Source organism: Coregonus lavaretus (assembly GCF_964263955.1).
Source record: "Coregonus lavaretus genome assembly, chromosome: 15".
In the NCBI taxonomy this organism is placed as follows: Eukaryota; Metazoa; Chordata; class Actinopteri; order Salmoniformes; family Salmonidae; genus Coregonus; species Coregonus lavaretus.
In genome coordinates this window covers 5,562,384-5,576,918 of record NC_140002.1, presented here as the reverse complement: position 1 = coordinate 5,576,918, position 14,535 = coordinate 5,562,384, and the positions used below count along the sequence as shown (strand labels likewise).

At 41.8% G+C, this 14,535-nt stretch overlaps 1 protein-coding gene across 1 annotated transcript; it reads left to right on the top strand.

The window, feature by feature from the left end:
• Positions 1 to 1,755: 1,755 nt before the first annotated feature.
• LOC311142733 (gamma-aminobutyric acid receptor subunit alpha-6-like) lies at positions 1,756 to 12,066 on the top strand (the record flags this gene model as incomplete). Its single annotated transcript, XM_084178394.1, has 9 exons — positions 1,756 to 1,844; positions 1,985 to 2,112; positions 2,567 to 2,634; positions 3,440 to 3,660; positions 4,140 to 4,222; positions 4,320 to 4,463; positions 4,797 to 4,949; positions 9,530 to 9,783; positions 11,809 to 12,066. 9 exons carry the CDS (start codon positions 1,756 to 1,758, stop codon positions 12,064 to 12,066), a joined length of 1,398 nt encoding a protein of 465 aa, XP_084034520.1.
• Positions 12,067 to 14,535: the final 2,469 nt, after the last annotated feature.

Here is a 14,535-nt window from a genome sequence, read left to right as displayed (position 1 = left end):
AATATTGTTCTAATTGTAGACATTCAGTTACATAGCATTGTTAAATATTCCCCATGTAATGTTAATGGGGATCTATCGTGGCTGCCATAGAATGTTGAAATGTCATATAAATGCATCATAATGCAGTAACTGCATTGGCCCAACTCTCTAAATACAGGGCTCAGGTCCTGGCTCTTACTATGATCAGTGTTCCACTGTGACCGACTGGGGTGAAATGCAGGTCTCCTTCATGCCACAACACAGTGTTAGCCCGCAGAGCTAAAACCAAGGCATTAGCTTAAGGAGCTAATAAAAGTCCCCAGGTCTCTTACTATAATTAAAACGACTGAATTATTGTCATAGATACATACAAACAAACATGTATTATCATGACCGCCCCGGTTTAACACATTTTACTAATGTCCGCATAGACACAGCATTACACACTGCACCGCATCTTGAAGGAGGTGGGTGTACACCGTTCAAAGTGCATCAAGAACATTATATAACTTACATATTGAGTACAATGAGACCAGGATAGTGGGATTTCATTGCATAACTCATGTATAACACTTTTTAGGCTATTAAAGAAAATCTGCTTTAGATAAATTATACATATGTGGAATGTTATACCCTTAAGATAAGTAAACTTTAACAATAAAAAATTGTATGGCACGTTTTGTACAGACTTTCAAAGTAGAAGATAAGCACAAAGGATGAATCAAATGTTTTAACCGAAAATCTGGTGGCAGAGAACTTACTTGAACTAAACAGCATATAATATTTAACTGCACAAATCTTTTTACATTTTAGCAGACGCTCTTATCCAGAGCAATTAGGGTTATGTGCCTTGCTTAAGGGCACATCGACAGATCTTTCACCTAGACGGCTCGGGGATTAGAACCAGCAACCTTTCGGTTATTGGCACAACGCTCTTACCCACTAAGCTACCTGCTGCCCTCACTTTGCTATCACGTTTGCCTTTGTGCTGTATTAAATAGTATTTTATTTCTAATTTAGAATGAGACCTACAGTTACTGTACTTATCAGAAAAGATCTGTATATATAACTGTGATTATATCTTAGTGCTATAACACAAGTAATACTTTTTGGTAACAGTCACATTTGTGCCAAATCGAGAATGAACTGACTTTGACAATGTCACTCCAGGTCAGTGAAAGCTTGGAGCAAGCCAGCAAACCCCCTCCCACTCCTGCCACCACCACCACCAACAGCACAATCACCATCCAAGGTTTATCTGCTTTATTTATTTTCTATTTGTTAAACCACATGCTGATGTGCAGGAGATGTGCAGGACAGCAAGTGTAAACAGACTGTCACAGCTAATGGAAACAGCTAAGTTGGACCATGTCCAACATGCAATAATGGAGTGATGCTGTTATCTCCTCAACTTTATTATGAATTATGATCTGTAGAACGCTCTCCACCTCAGAAATTGGAACCATATCTGGTGTAATCTCTTGCAGCAGGATATTTGAGCCTTTTCCAAATCTCCAAACGGGTCCCAGCTAATTCCCTGCCAAAACTATCAGTGGATTTCTTCCTTCTTATCTCCCATAATGCCTTATTCGATTATTGTCAATGCCCTCCGTGCTTGCTCTTCTTCAGACTCTTAAAACTCTTTAGTTTGTCAACTGAGCGAGTCAGATGAGGCGCAGCCGCACTGGGGAAGTCGAGCAGGACTGGCGCAAAAGCCCTCTCGTTTTTACACTAAGCCGTGTGATCAGCGTTTTGTATGGTTTTAAATGATGGAATATGGAAATTATAACAGTTGACCACGGCTTTTTGACTGTGGAGTGTTTACGAGGCATGGCTTTCGTTTTCACTTGTTTTTTTCTGTCCTGGTGAGTACAAGTGAACTAATTTCCCCCGACTTTACGTATGTTACAATGTTGATAGATGTACATTATGCAACTTTGATGCAGTAACAAGTTGTATTGAGTAGAATAATCCGCCAGATAATGAATATGCACTTTGTCTACAGTGTGAGCAATGTTTGGGGAAATCATGCGAAATCAACAGATACTGAGCATATCTATTTGGATAACATCACGCGTGTATTGGATAGATTACTAGATGGATATGACAACAGACTGCGACCTGGATTTGGAGGTACAGTAATACATATGTAATACTTCTAACAGGTTGTTTGATAATGTGTGAAATTCAAGTCTGCTCACGTAGTTGATAAAGTTGTACTTTCCACAGTAGTGAGGCGCCTATGTTCCTGATAAAGCATAATTATTGGTCACTGTCCCATCTTTGGAAGCTGCTTTTAGTGTCATTAATATAACTGTCGAATTTGTGACCTCGAGTGACCAGGCAATTAATTTACCCACTGACCACAGGGTCTCTTTCTCACAAATTGCCAAATTCCAATCCTACTAAGGGATGTTATTGTGCTGACTTGTGATAGCCAACAACTACAGGTCAAGTAACTGTAAACTAGAAAAGTGAAATAATTAACGTTTTTATCCTGTCAATATCTCACATGCTTCCATTTGTTTTTAGAGTGAAAAGTTGTGTTTATTTATGTCTTATGTCAAAACAACATTTATCTTTGTAGGTCCAGTTACTGAGGTCAAAACAGACATCTTTGTCACAAGCTTTGGTCCAGTGTCAGATGTTGAGATGGTATGTGGCTGCATTACTACTTTATCCAGTCCACTTGTATAACACAAAACTCCAGAGTGTTGGCATTTATTTATATTTCAATAACACATACTTGTGTTAGTGCAGACGGGACAGTATAATTGCTTGGTGCTCCCAGTCCTAGCATGTCCGTCCACAGCCTCAAGTCATATTCCTACCAGCCTCCATTATTCTGAGCAGGATGTCATTAGTGCAGCTTAGGGATTTTAATCTGGTTGACAATCCCTGTCAGTGAGGGTCCCGAGCCGGCTGAGCGTTTGATTTCCATTACACACTATATTATATTTCACTTCTGGTACCATATGACCCACTAGTAGCCATCCCATAGGCAGTATAGATAAGACCAGAGCTGTAAAGACATCCATTTGATCTATAAATATTCCTGGATTGAAAAAGCCATTATACATTGAGTAGAGTTTTATTTCAGTATACATGGCAGCTAGAAGCTGAATTGCGTATACATCAAGAAATTCAAGAAAACAAAGTAAATCAATACTGTTTGGTTACCATGTGGATCATTCTTGGAACCTGTAATGAAATACAGTCCGTTTTTCTTTGTGGAGAAGTTGAGAAATATGGACCTGCACAGTACTTCAATAGATCAAAAACAACAAGTAGGGGATACTCTAAAATATTGATAAATATAATAATTGTACTTATTATTGACATTTCATTAACGTAAATGAGGTCACTGATATACTGTAGGCTATGTACTGTACTGTACAGCAATGCCATCGTTAGCATAGGAATTGATTGCTGATTTGATTTCCAAACTGCGATGTTGTAGGAGTACACTATGGATGTATTTTTCCGTCAAACGTGGATTGACGAGAGGTTGAAATTCGAGGGCCCCATTGAGATTCTGCGGCTCAACAACCTCATGGTCAGCAAGATCTGGACACCAGACACATTCTTCCGGAATGGCAAGAGGTCCATCTCTCACAACATGACCACTCCCAACAAGCTGTTCCGCATCATGCAGAACGGAACTATCCTATACACTATGAGGTACTACTGGTTCACACAGCTATCCAGGTCCAAAACAGACCTGTTTAGGACAGTAGTCTGTGTTCTACTGGACATCTAGCTGACTATCATACAAACACAATCATGGCTATGGTTTAGCGCCTGGTGTTCTCCAACCCAGTTCCTGGAGAGCTACCGTCCTGTAGGTTTTTGCTCCAACCCTAATCTAGCGCACCTGATTCTAATAATTAGCAGATTGATAAGCTGAATCAGGTTAGTTACAACTGGTGTTGGAGCGAAAGCTACAGGACGGAGCTCTCCAGGAACAGGGTTGGAGAGCCCTGGTTTAGTTATTTGTGCGATACACATCAACTTACCCAGGCGTGTCTCTATCAGTATTGCTTTTGTTTTCAAAAGATGGTACGGCCTAGTACGCAGATGTGATCAGTTGTAGATGATCATAGGTGACCATTACTGCTGTACATAAGGTGTGCCCAATACTTATTGCCATTCCATTGCAGATTGACTATAAATGCAGAGTGTCCCATGCGACTGATGAACTTCCCGATGGACGGCCATGCCTGTCCTCTCAAGTTTGGTAGCTGTAAGTTGTCTTTCATAAACCTCAGTCAGACAGATGGTTCCACCAGGCTAGCTGGTGATTACAGATTGACTATATGATCTTTATTTTTGCTGTCCAGATGCCTACCCCATGAGTGAAATTGTGTACACATGGAAAAAAGGACCACTGTTCTCTGTGGAAGTACCAGAGGAGTCCTCCAGCTTGCTACAGTACGATCTAATAGGACAGACAGTATCCAGTGAGAGGTTAAAATCCAACACAGGTAAGAATATATTTATTCACTTAACGCTTTAGTAAGCTTAAAGAAATAAGCCTAAAAAAACAACCATGTAACAGTATGCATACCGAATGCATATGGCTTTGAATGAGGATTTCAAACTAAATCTTTTTTTTCCTAAATTGAATTTTCATTTGAATCTGTGCTTGTTTGGTACACATTCAAACTGCAGCCTTTGACATGTGCTAGAGTATGCATGTACTGCATCTGTTTTCTGTAGCACAAATCAGTTTTGTGCTCTGTGAAATGCTGATTTGCCAATGTGTCTGTTAGAAACTCTCTGTGCCCACAGACAGAATTCCATTTGTTTTCTGACAGGTGAATATGTAGTCATGACTGTTCACTTCCACCTGCAAAGGAAGATGGGCTTCTTCTTGATTCAGACATACATCCCCTGTATCATGACCGTGATCCTGGCTCAGGTCTCTTTTTGGATCAATAAGGAATCGGTTCCTGCTCGAACTGTATTCGGTAGGCCTCCTCCTGATCTCCACCATTACTCCCTCCATTTCTCCATTGTCTTGTCCACCATGCTTACATGTTACCAGGTAACCCCTACAAGTCCCATTATAAGTTGGAGTTCCCTTGGAGTGATATTTACATTTACATTGTACATTTTAGTCATTTAGCCGACTTACAATTAGTGCATTAATCTTAAGATAGCTAGCTGGGGGGGGGGGGGGGGGGGTCAAGTGTGAGTGTTAGTTCACGAAAAGCATTAAAAAAATAAATTCGAGCCTCTTTAAGGTAACAAAACAACTTCACATTATATATTCTGTATCCTTTTATGTAAATTGGCTGATAATGTTGTAATTCGTTATTGTAATGTGTTTTCTTGGCAGAACATGGTAATGGTTTGCATTATGTAGAGTGGTACTAGAGAACATAGGTAGCACAGTCACATGGTATCTCTTATATCTTCTACCTCTTATGTCGATTCCCTCCAAAGTGGAGCTGAATTAATAGTAAAAACTCCTCTTCTGAAATCGGTCATACGAGGCAGGGGAGCGGGGTGATGTTGTTTACTTGGACTTGTTCCAAGGACTTGCAGGTTCCGGTTGTTCCCATGACATCATGCTACACTTGCTTCAGCCACTAGCCTCGGGAGCAGGGAGCTCTTCAGTTTCATTTGCCATCCTTTTGATTTTAAATTTAAATTTCCTCAGCTACATTTCCGTGCGCAGGAGTAGCGGCTGCTGGCCTTTGTAGATTATGGTTCTGTTTGGAAACCTGTCAGCATTTTGACAAGCCCACACTGAGGAAAAAGATACCAATCATTAGTACGTGTTCAAGTTGGGCCCAATGTGAAACGCACATATGCAGAACGTCATTAACCTCCCACATCCTGCTGCTTTCATTTGGCAAGGTAGCAGGAGTAAAACACTGTGGAGATATTCGAGTGTTTTGGAGTGAACATGGTGTGTCCTTTAGGAGGCTATTGCATTGAACATGTTGGATTTTCCCCAAACCCATGAATGACAGGCTTTATCTTCACAGTTTACACTGTTTGTTTTTTTTTGCCTTAAGAAATTCTATGATTAAGAGATTGTAAATTGCGTCTGTAAATCCAATGTAATTTAATGCTTTGCTGGTGACACAACCACAGAACAACAGTAATATGGGGCACAGCGAGAAGCCAGTAGCTAAATAAGTTGTGGTAATGCACTGACGGGTGCAGACAGAGAAAGAGAGAGACAGAGAGCTATGTAAAAGCACTCCATCAGGGTTAAAGCACATTAGGCATTGTTGTTGTGTGCTGCTTTGCAGGCTGGCTCTCTAAGAGCTGAAAGTCCCCAGAGCTGAAGTCTCACAGACTTAATTGAGTGGGCCTAATTTGTACCTTGCTTTTTGCCTTTAAAAGCACACAGATGCCTCAAGCTCTTCATTTCTTTCTCCTGTCTTTCTCCTTCATTTCCTCCTCCTCCTCCTCCTCCTCCCTCTCTCTCTCTTTCTCTCACCTCCTCTGCTTTTTTTTCCTGACATGATTTCTCCCATACCCTTCCCAGTGTGTGATCATTTAACAAGCGTTTGAGTTTGACAATTGTTGGGGTTTTATGGAGAGTTGGTACTGTAGCTAGCTTTATGGAGAGTTGGTACTGTAGCTAGCTTTATGGAGAGTTGGTACTGTAGCTAGCTTTATGGAGAGTTGATACTGTAGCTAGCTTTATGGAGAGTTGGTACTGTAGCTAGCTTTATGGAGAGTTGGTACTGTAGCTAGCTTTATGGAGAGTTGGTACTGTAGCTAGCTTTATGGAGAGTTGGTACTGTAGCTAGCTTTATGGAGAGTTGGTACTGTAGCTAGCTTTATGGAGAGTTGGTACTGTAGCTAGCTTATTTGTACTGCCTCGAAAACATAACTTCCAGTGAACAACTTGAAATAAGCATCTCCATTCTGGAAAAGGTTGTACAGATTGAGGTTTGCTATCGATTTATATCAATATACAGGTTCAGTAGTTTATGAAAACTTCTGCTAATCTATTAATATTTGCAGTCTCTTCCCTGTGTTATGATGAGATAGAGTGGTCGTGGAATTGTGAATTCTTGCACGTCTGGAGATTTTTGTCTGTGAAGTCACTTGGCAGTCCAATGAGCCTTATACCAGTAGAGAGTATTTCAGAAACATGTACGGTATATCAGCTGTATAGCACAGTAAATTGCTTCATATAATCAGTGAACAGGACAACTTTTCTATGTACTCTCTTCATTATCCAGGATTGGGACTTTATTTCCCTGTAAACTTGTTCCATTTAACCCTCCCGTTGTCCTAGGGTCAAAATGACCCGCCACTGTGTTGAACCAACTTTATTTAATTTTTATATTTTGGGGATCATTTGTGAGAAGGAGGCAGTGAGACTTTAAAGAAAGCATCACTGCCTCCTTCTCACAAATAATCCCCAAAATATAAAAATTAAATAAAGTTGGTTCAACACAGTGGCGGGTCATTTTGACCCTAGGACAACGGGAGGGTTAAGCCTTCGTCAATTCATCTGTGTCCCTCCTCCTCATCATCATTACTCTCCGCTCCTGCTCATTCCAGGCCTGCTCGCGGCCTACCCATTATCGTCTTAGTGAGAGGAAACCACACTACCCTGGCAACTCATTCCAACCCACATCCCATTGAATATGTCCAACTCTAACCCATGCAAGTTGTACTGCTCTGGAACCATCATCATCATCATCATCATCGTCATCGTCATCACTAAAAACAGGCCATCCCATGAACAGTAAACAATGTGGATGGTATGACAAACTTAATCTACTCCTCCAACCTTCCTCTGCTTGTATAAGGAAGTCAGAAATTCAAATGGATTTGTGTCCAGGATGTAACAGGAATAGTAAAAGTTGACCCAAATGAAAAGTTGACCTCATTTAGATGGATAACTTGCAAATAATCTATTGATCCTGACAGTCAGCAACCAAAAACATGGCTTAGTTTGCTCAGCTAAAGCTTAGTATTAGCATAGTTGCATGCACAAATCAAGGCAAGTGCTAGGATGTTTCCAAATAGCATGCCTAAGTGACCTGACTTTCAGTTGATTTAGGCATGCTGTTAGGAACATACTGTATTACCACAGGCCCTACTGTTACAATAACCTTTTAAAATTTGTAGTGTATTTGAGGTTTAAAAAGGCTTCTGACGTTTGTAATTTCCACTTTGAAATTTCAGACTTGATTTTCCCTTACGAAAAATGTGTCAATCCCTATAAAAATGTCCATTAATTATAATTCACATAATAATTCACATTTCCTATTGCGGCAGGATTATTTTCCTGCTGTAGCAACCTGGCTCAAATTAAGATCCTACATCTGTACCACTCCTGTGGTGAGAGAGTAAACTAAGCCATGTTTTTGGTTGCTGCCTCTCAGGATCAATCGATTATTCAATGTGCTACTTTCATTAGACTATATGATTCACTATTGGTAAAGTGAATACACTTCAAATATGGGTGAACTATTGATTTTGAATTTTTAACATTTCACTGGCCATTAGTTTTAATGCTATACAGGTATAATTACTTATCAATAATGCCAGAACACATTGGTTTGGTTTCTGAGAGATAGACATTATAATCAACTTGGTATAAAAATAATGGTGACCCTCCATCCAAAGGTGGGGGCAGAAGGTAGCCTAGCGATTAGAGCGGCATGCCAGCAACTGGAGGGTTGCCAGTTCAAATCCCGGGTCTGATGAAAGACATCTGTCAAGAAGTGAGCTGGCAACCGGAGGGTTGCTGGTATAGAATTCTAGATGCCATTGCCTACTGTTGTGCCCTTGAGCAAGGCACTTAACCCCCCTCAACAACTGTTTCTTGGTAGTCACATTTTGGTTGGACCATGTGTAAAATTCACGAATAAAGTGCTCTTAAAAGGACAGTGAGCGATACAAAGTGCTTAGCATTGAACTTGGACACAAATGTATTTCTGAATGGAAGAGCATGTCTAGATGTGGGAACTTGTTGCCGAAGGCTAGAGATGAAACATCATGCCCATAGATTCACCTTCTGGAGAAGTAGGGCATCAATTACCATCTAAATGATCAATGGGCTCTGAGGATTTTCTGGACTGTAATGCAATACTAATCTTCATTTTGTAGGTTGCTATTGATTAAGTTGTTACAGTATCTTCAGTTACATATTAACGAGACAGTCTAATCCGATGAACTACATTTTTGCTCGATGTTCAGTAATGTTAAATCAGTGTCATGAGAATTACAGCAGAAATCATTTAATTATTTGAAAAAGTATGATAAGATTTAAACTATTGGGTTCATAGAAATAACAAAATGACATGCTTGAATAGACCCTTAACTATTTCCCCTTAAGCTATTCCGTTGCATGTAAGCTCATGTGTGTTCACATTAAACTGCCCGCACAACAGCTCTAACGCAAACCATTGGATGGTTGACCCTCCAACCCCCTCCACTTCACTCCACTACATGCCCTGACAAGATGATGGGCTGGTACCCTGGGGCTCTGGGACACAGACAACAAAATGGCTCCCATGTCCAGTATCTCTGTCTAACATGTCTTTATGTGCCCTGTGTATGCCAGGCATTACCACAGTGCTGACCATGACCACACTCAGCATCAGCGCCCGCCACTCTTTGCCCAAAGTCTCCTATGCCACGGCCATGGACTGGTTCATCGCCGTGTGTTTCGCCTTCGTCTTCTCAGCCCTCATCGAGTTTGCCGCAGTCAACTACTTCTCCACGCTGCAGGCCAACCAGGAGCTCCGCAAGGCGGCCGCCATAAAGGCAGCCCAGGAGGCAGCAGAGGCTGGGAGGAGCGACGGGGAGTTCTCTTCGGTAATCCACCTCCTCCATCCTCCCTCTCTCCTTGTTTTACACTCCTCCCCCTTCCCTTTCCTCTCATCTCTGTGTATCTCTCACCCCACCCCACTCCTAATCTGTGACAACAAGAAGATTTGGTGAGAAGAGACAGCCAGTGGTTTCGTGAACACAGATTATGTGAAAGGAATAGATGAAGGTAATATCCAGGCAGATCATTACAGGCTCACAAGAAGCGTTGTAGAGGGGAAAGGCAAGCCCAATGCTTTGTGCTTCTGTGGGATAGAGACTATTTGGCTGCACCAAATACATGAACTAAAGAGTCAAACATGGCGAGTTCTATCTCTCCATCTGCACCATTTTGAATTACTATCTCTTTAAAAAGCAGACACATCTTAATGACCTGGATAAGATGTTGTTAACTGGTTATGACTGGTTGACTGGTTGTTTACTGGATAAGATTTTGTTGACTGGTTATGACTGGTTGACTGGTTGATGACTGGATAAGATTTTGTTGACTGGTTATGACTGGTTGACTGGTTGTTGACTGGATAAGATGTTGTTAACTGGTTGACTGGTGGTTAACTGGTTGGCTGGTTGTTGACTGGTTAATATGTTGTTGACTGGATAAGATGTTGTTGACTGGATGAGATGTTGTTGACTGGCTGTTGACTGGACAATATATTGTTGACTGGTTGACTGGTTGTTGACTATGTTGTTGAGTGGTTGTCTGGTTGCTGACTGGATAAGATGTAATTGACTGGTTGACTGGTTGTTGACTGGATAAAATGTTGTTAACTGAGTCTATCAGCTCTTCCTTGCTCAATACTAAGGACTGTTTATATTATACACTGATGTCAGCATGCTAAGATTCCATTGTTCAAATTGGATTAAAGAGAGGACACTTTTGATGAATCCCACACAAGCCAAATTGATAGGATAAACCATGTATTACAACAATGTCACACCATTAATCCTGCATGTTCAATCTCAACAAAACAAAACAATGTCACGCGGTATTGACATTTTATGAGTTATCCCATCCATCTCTAGAGATATTATGGCAGTATGCAAAAACAATTTATTACACACTGTATACGAATCTGCTCTGATTCTGAGAGTCAGCAGAGAATTTGAGCCTGCTGTCGTTTCAGAAATAGCTGCAGTATTAAAGCCACAAGCTCCCTGCGTGATTTCTCACCTCCGTCAGACATGCACAGCATTCAGCAGCTGACATTTGCAGCTCCAACCTGCTCTGTGATGGAAGCCAGTCAAATTATGGCCCCAGCTCCACCCCACTCCACCCCTCCCTCTGTCCCAGCTTCCAACACCACCCCTCCCACCCCTCCCTCTGTCCCTGATCCCCACACCACCCCTCCCACCCCTCCCTCTGTCCCTGCTCCCCACACCACCCCTCCCTCTGTTTCTGCTCCCCACACCACCCCTCCCACCCCTCCCTCTGTTTCTGCTCCCCACACCACCCCTCCCTGTGTCCCCTTTTACCTTTATTCACCTGGTCAGTCTGTCATGGAAAGAGCAGGTGTTCCTAATGTTTTGTACACTCAATGTATAATGTTGTATTGATTAATTAATCAATGACTATCTTTTATTATTTTGTGCATATGACATATGGCTTTGTGTTGTTATGGGAAATGGAATTAATTAAAACTGCGTTTTGCCAAAATAAAACCTACTTGATTTCCTATTTTATTCATCTTAATTGCCAATGACTTACTGACATTCTGGTCATAGATTTACTATAGATTATCTCACTCACCCCCTCCACTGATATTTGGGCTCCCGAGTGGCGCAGCGGTCTAAGTCACTGCATCTCAGTGCTTGAGGCGTCACTACAGACTCCCTGGTTCGATTCTAGGCTGTATCACAACCGGCCGTGATTGGGAGTCCCATAGGGCGGCGCACAATTGGCCCAGTGTCGTCCGGGTTTGGCCGGTGTAGGCCGTCATTGTAAATAAGAATTTGTTCTTAACTGACTTGCCTAGTTAAATAAAGGTAAAAAAATGGTGTTTGTGTACAATACAGGACGCCAGCAGTATGCTGAAGAAGAGGATGAACTCCACGCCTCACTTTGAGAGACCAGCAGAGGTGTTCCCTAACCCTCCAGTGAATGCCCAGGCCTTCCTTCAGCAAGGCTCAGCCATGCCGTCCAACAACCTACTGACAGGCACCAGCATCATAGACAAGTACTCGCGCATCCTCTTCCCTCTGTCGTTCGGGGCCTTCAACCTGGTGTACTGGATCGTTTATCTCACCAAGGACACCATGGAGATGACAAGGTAAAGCATGGCGCTTGCAACACCAGGGTTGTGGGTTTGATTCCCACAAGGGACCAGTATAGAAAGTATGAAATGTATGAACTCAATACTGATAATGACTAAAATGTACATGTATAGGTGATACATTTTCTAGTGGCTTGCTACAAATGAAAGGGGAAATACATTGTGAAGCAATTTCATGGGCAGTTTCAGGCCAGTTTGACGCAAAAAGTAGGATCCATAATAGCTGGATGATCTGTAGGTAATCATATGACCTCTTCTGTAGGCTACTCCACTCATTGTGGACATGTATACTCCACGTGTGAAAATCTCAGTTTTATATCATATACTTTTAGTGGACATTGTTAAATTGTCCTATAAAATCTAGAAGTCAGGAAGACGGGGCCACGTGTTGAAAAGACTGAACCCCAGCATAATGAAAGAGGGTACAGCGCTGCGGTGATAATGTCCTCTCGGTTTGACGCATCTTTCATCGTAACGCACTATGAGCAAGTGCTTCAAATGACCACATAGCGCTGTGTGTGACCTACTTAAATTATGATGCCCGAGAAGCTGGTGTTTGGAGGATATATTGGCACGGGGGTTGTTAACTGTGGCAATATATCCTCCAAACACCGGTTTCGAGGGCATTATCACTTTTATACAACCGTTTACCAACATATTTAAATAATGATTGTCATATTTTCATTAAAAACGTTATTTTGATTAATTTATTCATAGTATTTAATCCTTCCACAAGATATAGTCCCGACACAAATCTAGGGTTGCTACCCAAGCCTGCTGGTTGTTCGTTCTATCGGTTCGGTTGCCAGAGACGTGAACCAGTCGTTCAGTCTTTTTGTTCTGTATCTATGGACGCGACCCAGTCGTTCAGTCTTTTTGTTCTGTATCTATGGACGCGACCCAGTCGTTCAGTCTTTTTGTTCTGTATCTATGGACGAGACCCAGTCGTTCAGTCTTTTTGTTCTGTATCTATGGACGAGACCCAGTCGTTCAGTCTTTTTGTTCTGTATCTATGGACGCGACCCAGTTGTTCAGTCTTTTTGTTCTGTATCTCACCCTCATAGACGTTCAATGGCCGATGGGAGATCATGAATTATGGAAGAGTGACAGGTTCAGATCTAATTGATATCTGCGGTTTCTCACAGCCGTTACTCATGCACCCAGGCACTCCCACTTCTTATATGGTACCTGAAGCTTTTCAGCCACAACACTGTAAACATTCTGTATGGAGTGATATTAGCATTGCATAGAATCCAGCTTCCTCATGGCTTCTGAGAATGGTTTGTCAATCACAGATTCCCATGTCAGAGATTGCTTTCCTACTAGAGTAGAAAGCATTAAGACGCCTTCCGCTCATCTCCCTTTTCACCTAACAGCATCTGATTGATCATTGAATGCTACACACCACAGGCTGCCAAGGTAGAGGGCTGCTTTAAAGACACAACAGTTGCCTCATGTCAAGGCAAATGGATTGAAATGAATGCGCTTTTGCATTTATGAATAATGGGAATACTGTACACTCTGGTTGAGGAAATCAGAATGGAGTGTGTGTGTTGAATAAATATGTGTTATGCACACACACACACACACACATCTTTTTTATTCCTAATGCATCAAATATGGGATTTAGAACACGAGTGGCTCGACACCAGCGATTTACCTGGATCTTCTTTTTCTTTACTGATAGCCTACCAGGTTTGTATGTGTGTTTTCTCACTGAATATAAATGTAAGGTGCCTCAGGCCGATTACATGACAGTGATGAGAGCTGTCAAGCTCTGACTACACTCTTAGAAAAAAAGGGTTACAAAAGCGTTCTTCGACTGTCCCCATAGCAGAACCCTTTTTGGTTCCCAATATGGTTCTACCTGCAACCAAAAAGGGTTCTTCAAAGGGTTATCCTATGAGGACAGGCGAAGAACCCTTTAAGGTTCTAGATATCACCTGTAGGGTTTGTTGCTGTAATGAATACTCAGGGAGAAAAAGGTGTAGATTCACGCGCAGAGCGCGGCAGGTGCGTATTTCGCCTTCACAGAAGGCAGGAATCGTGGTCACAGGCAGGCAATGGTCATACACAGGTAGGAGAATCAAAAACTAGGACTGAAGGCTATAACTGGCTCTCACAAACGCGCTAGGAAAAGGCTTAGTAGAGTCAAAACGAACAATACCTCACAAGGCACAAACAGAATGAACTGAACTAAATAAGGAGCTGATGACACCAGGTGACTAACAAACACAGGTGAGATCAATGAACAAAAATGAAAGACAGGACTACGTTCAAGGACACAAAGAAACAGGGCTACGTACAAGAACACAAGGTTGACTAAGAAAATAAATACAGAACCTTACAGTTGCTGACTGTTGCTATTCATTGATATGGACTGTAAGTGACCAAGCAGTTAGCTACATACGCAGCGGGCAGCGTAGTGAAAGCCGAGGCGCTCAAAATCACTGCGATCAAAAATAGAACA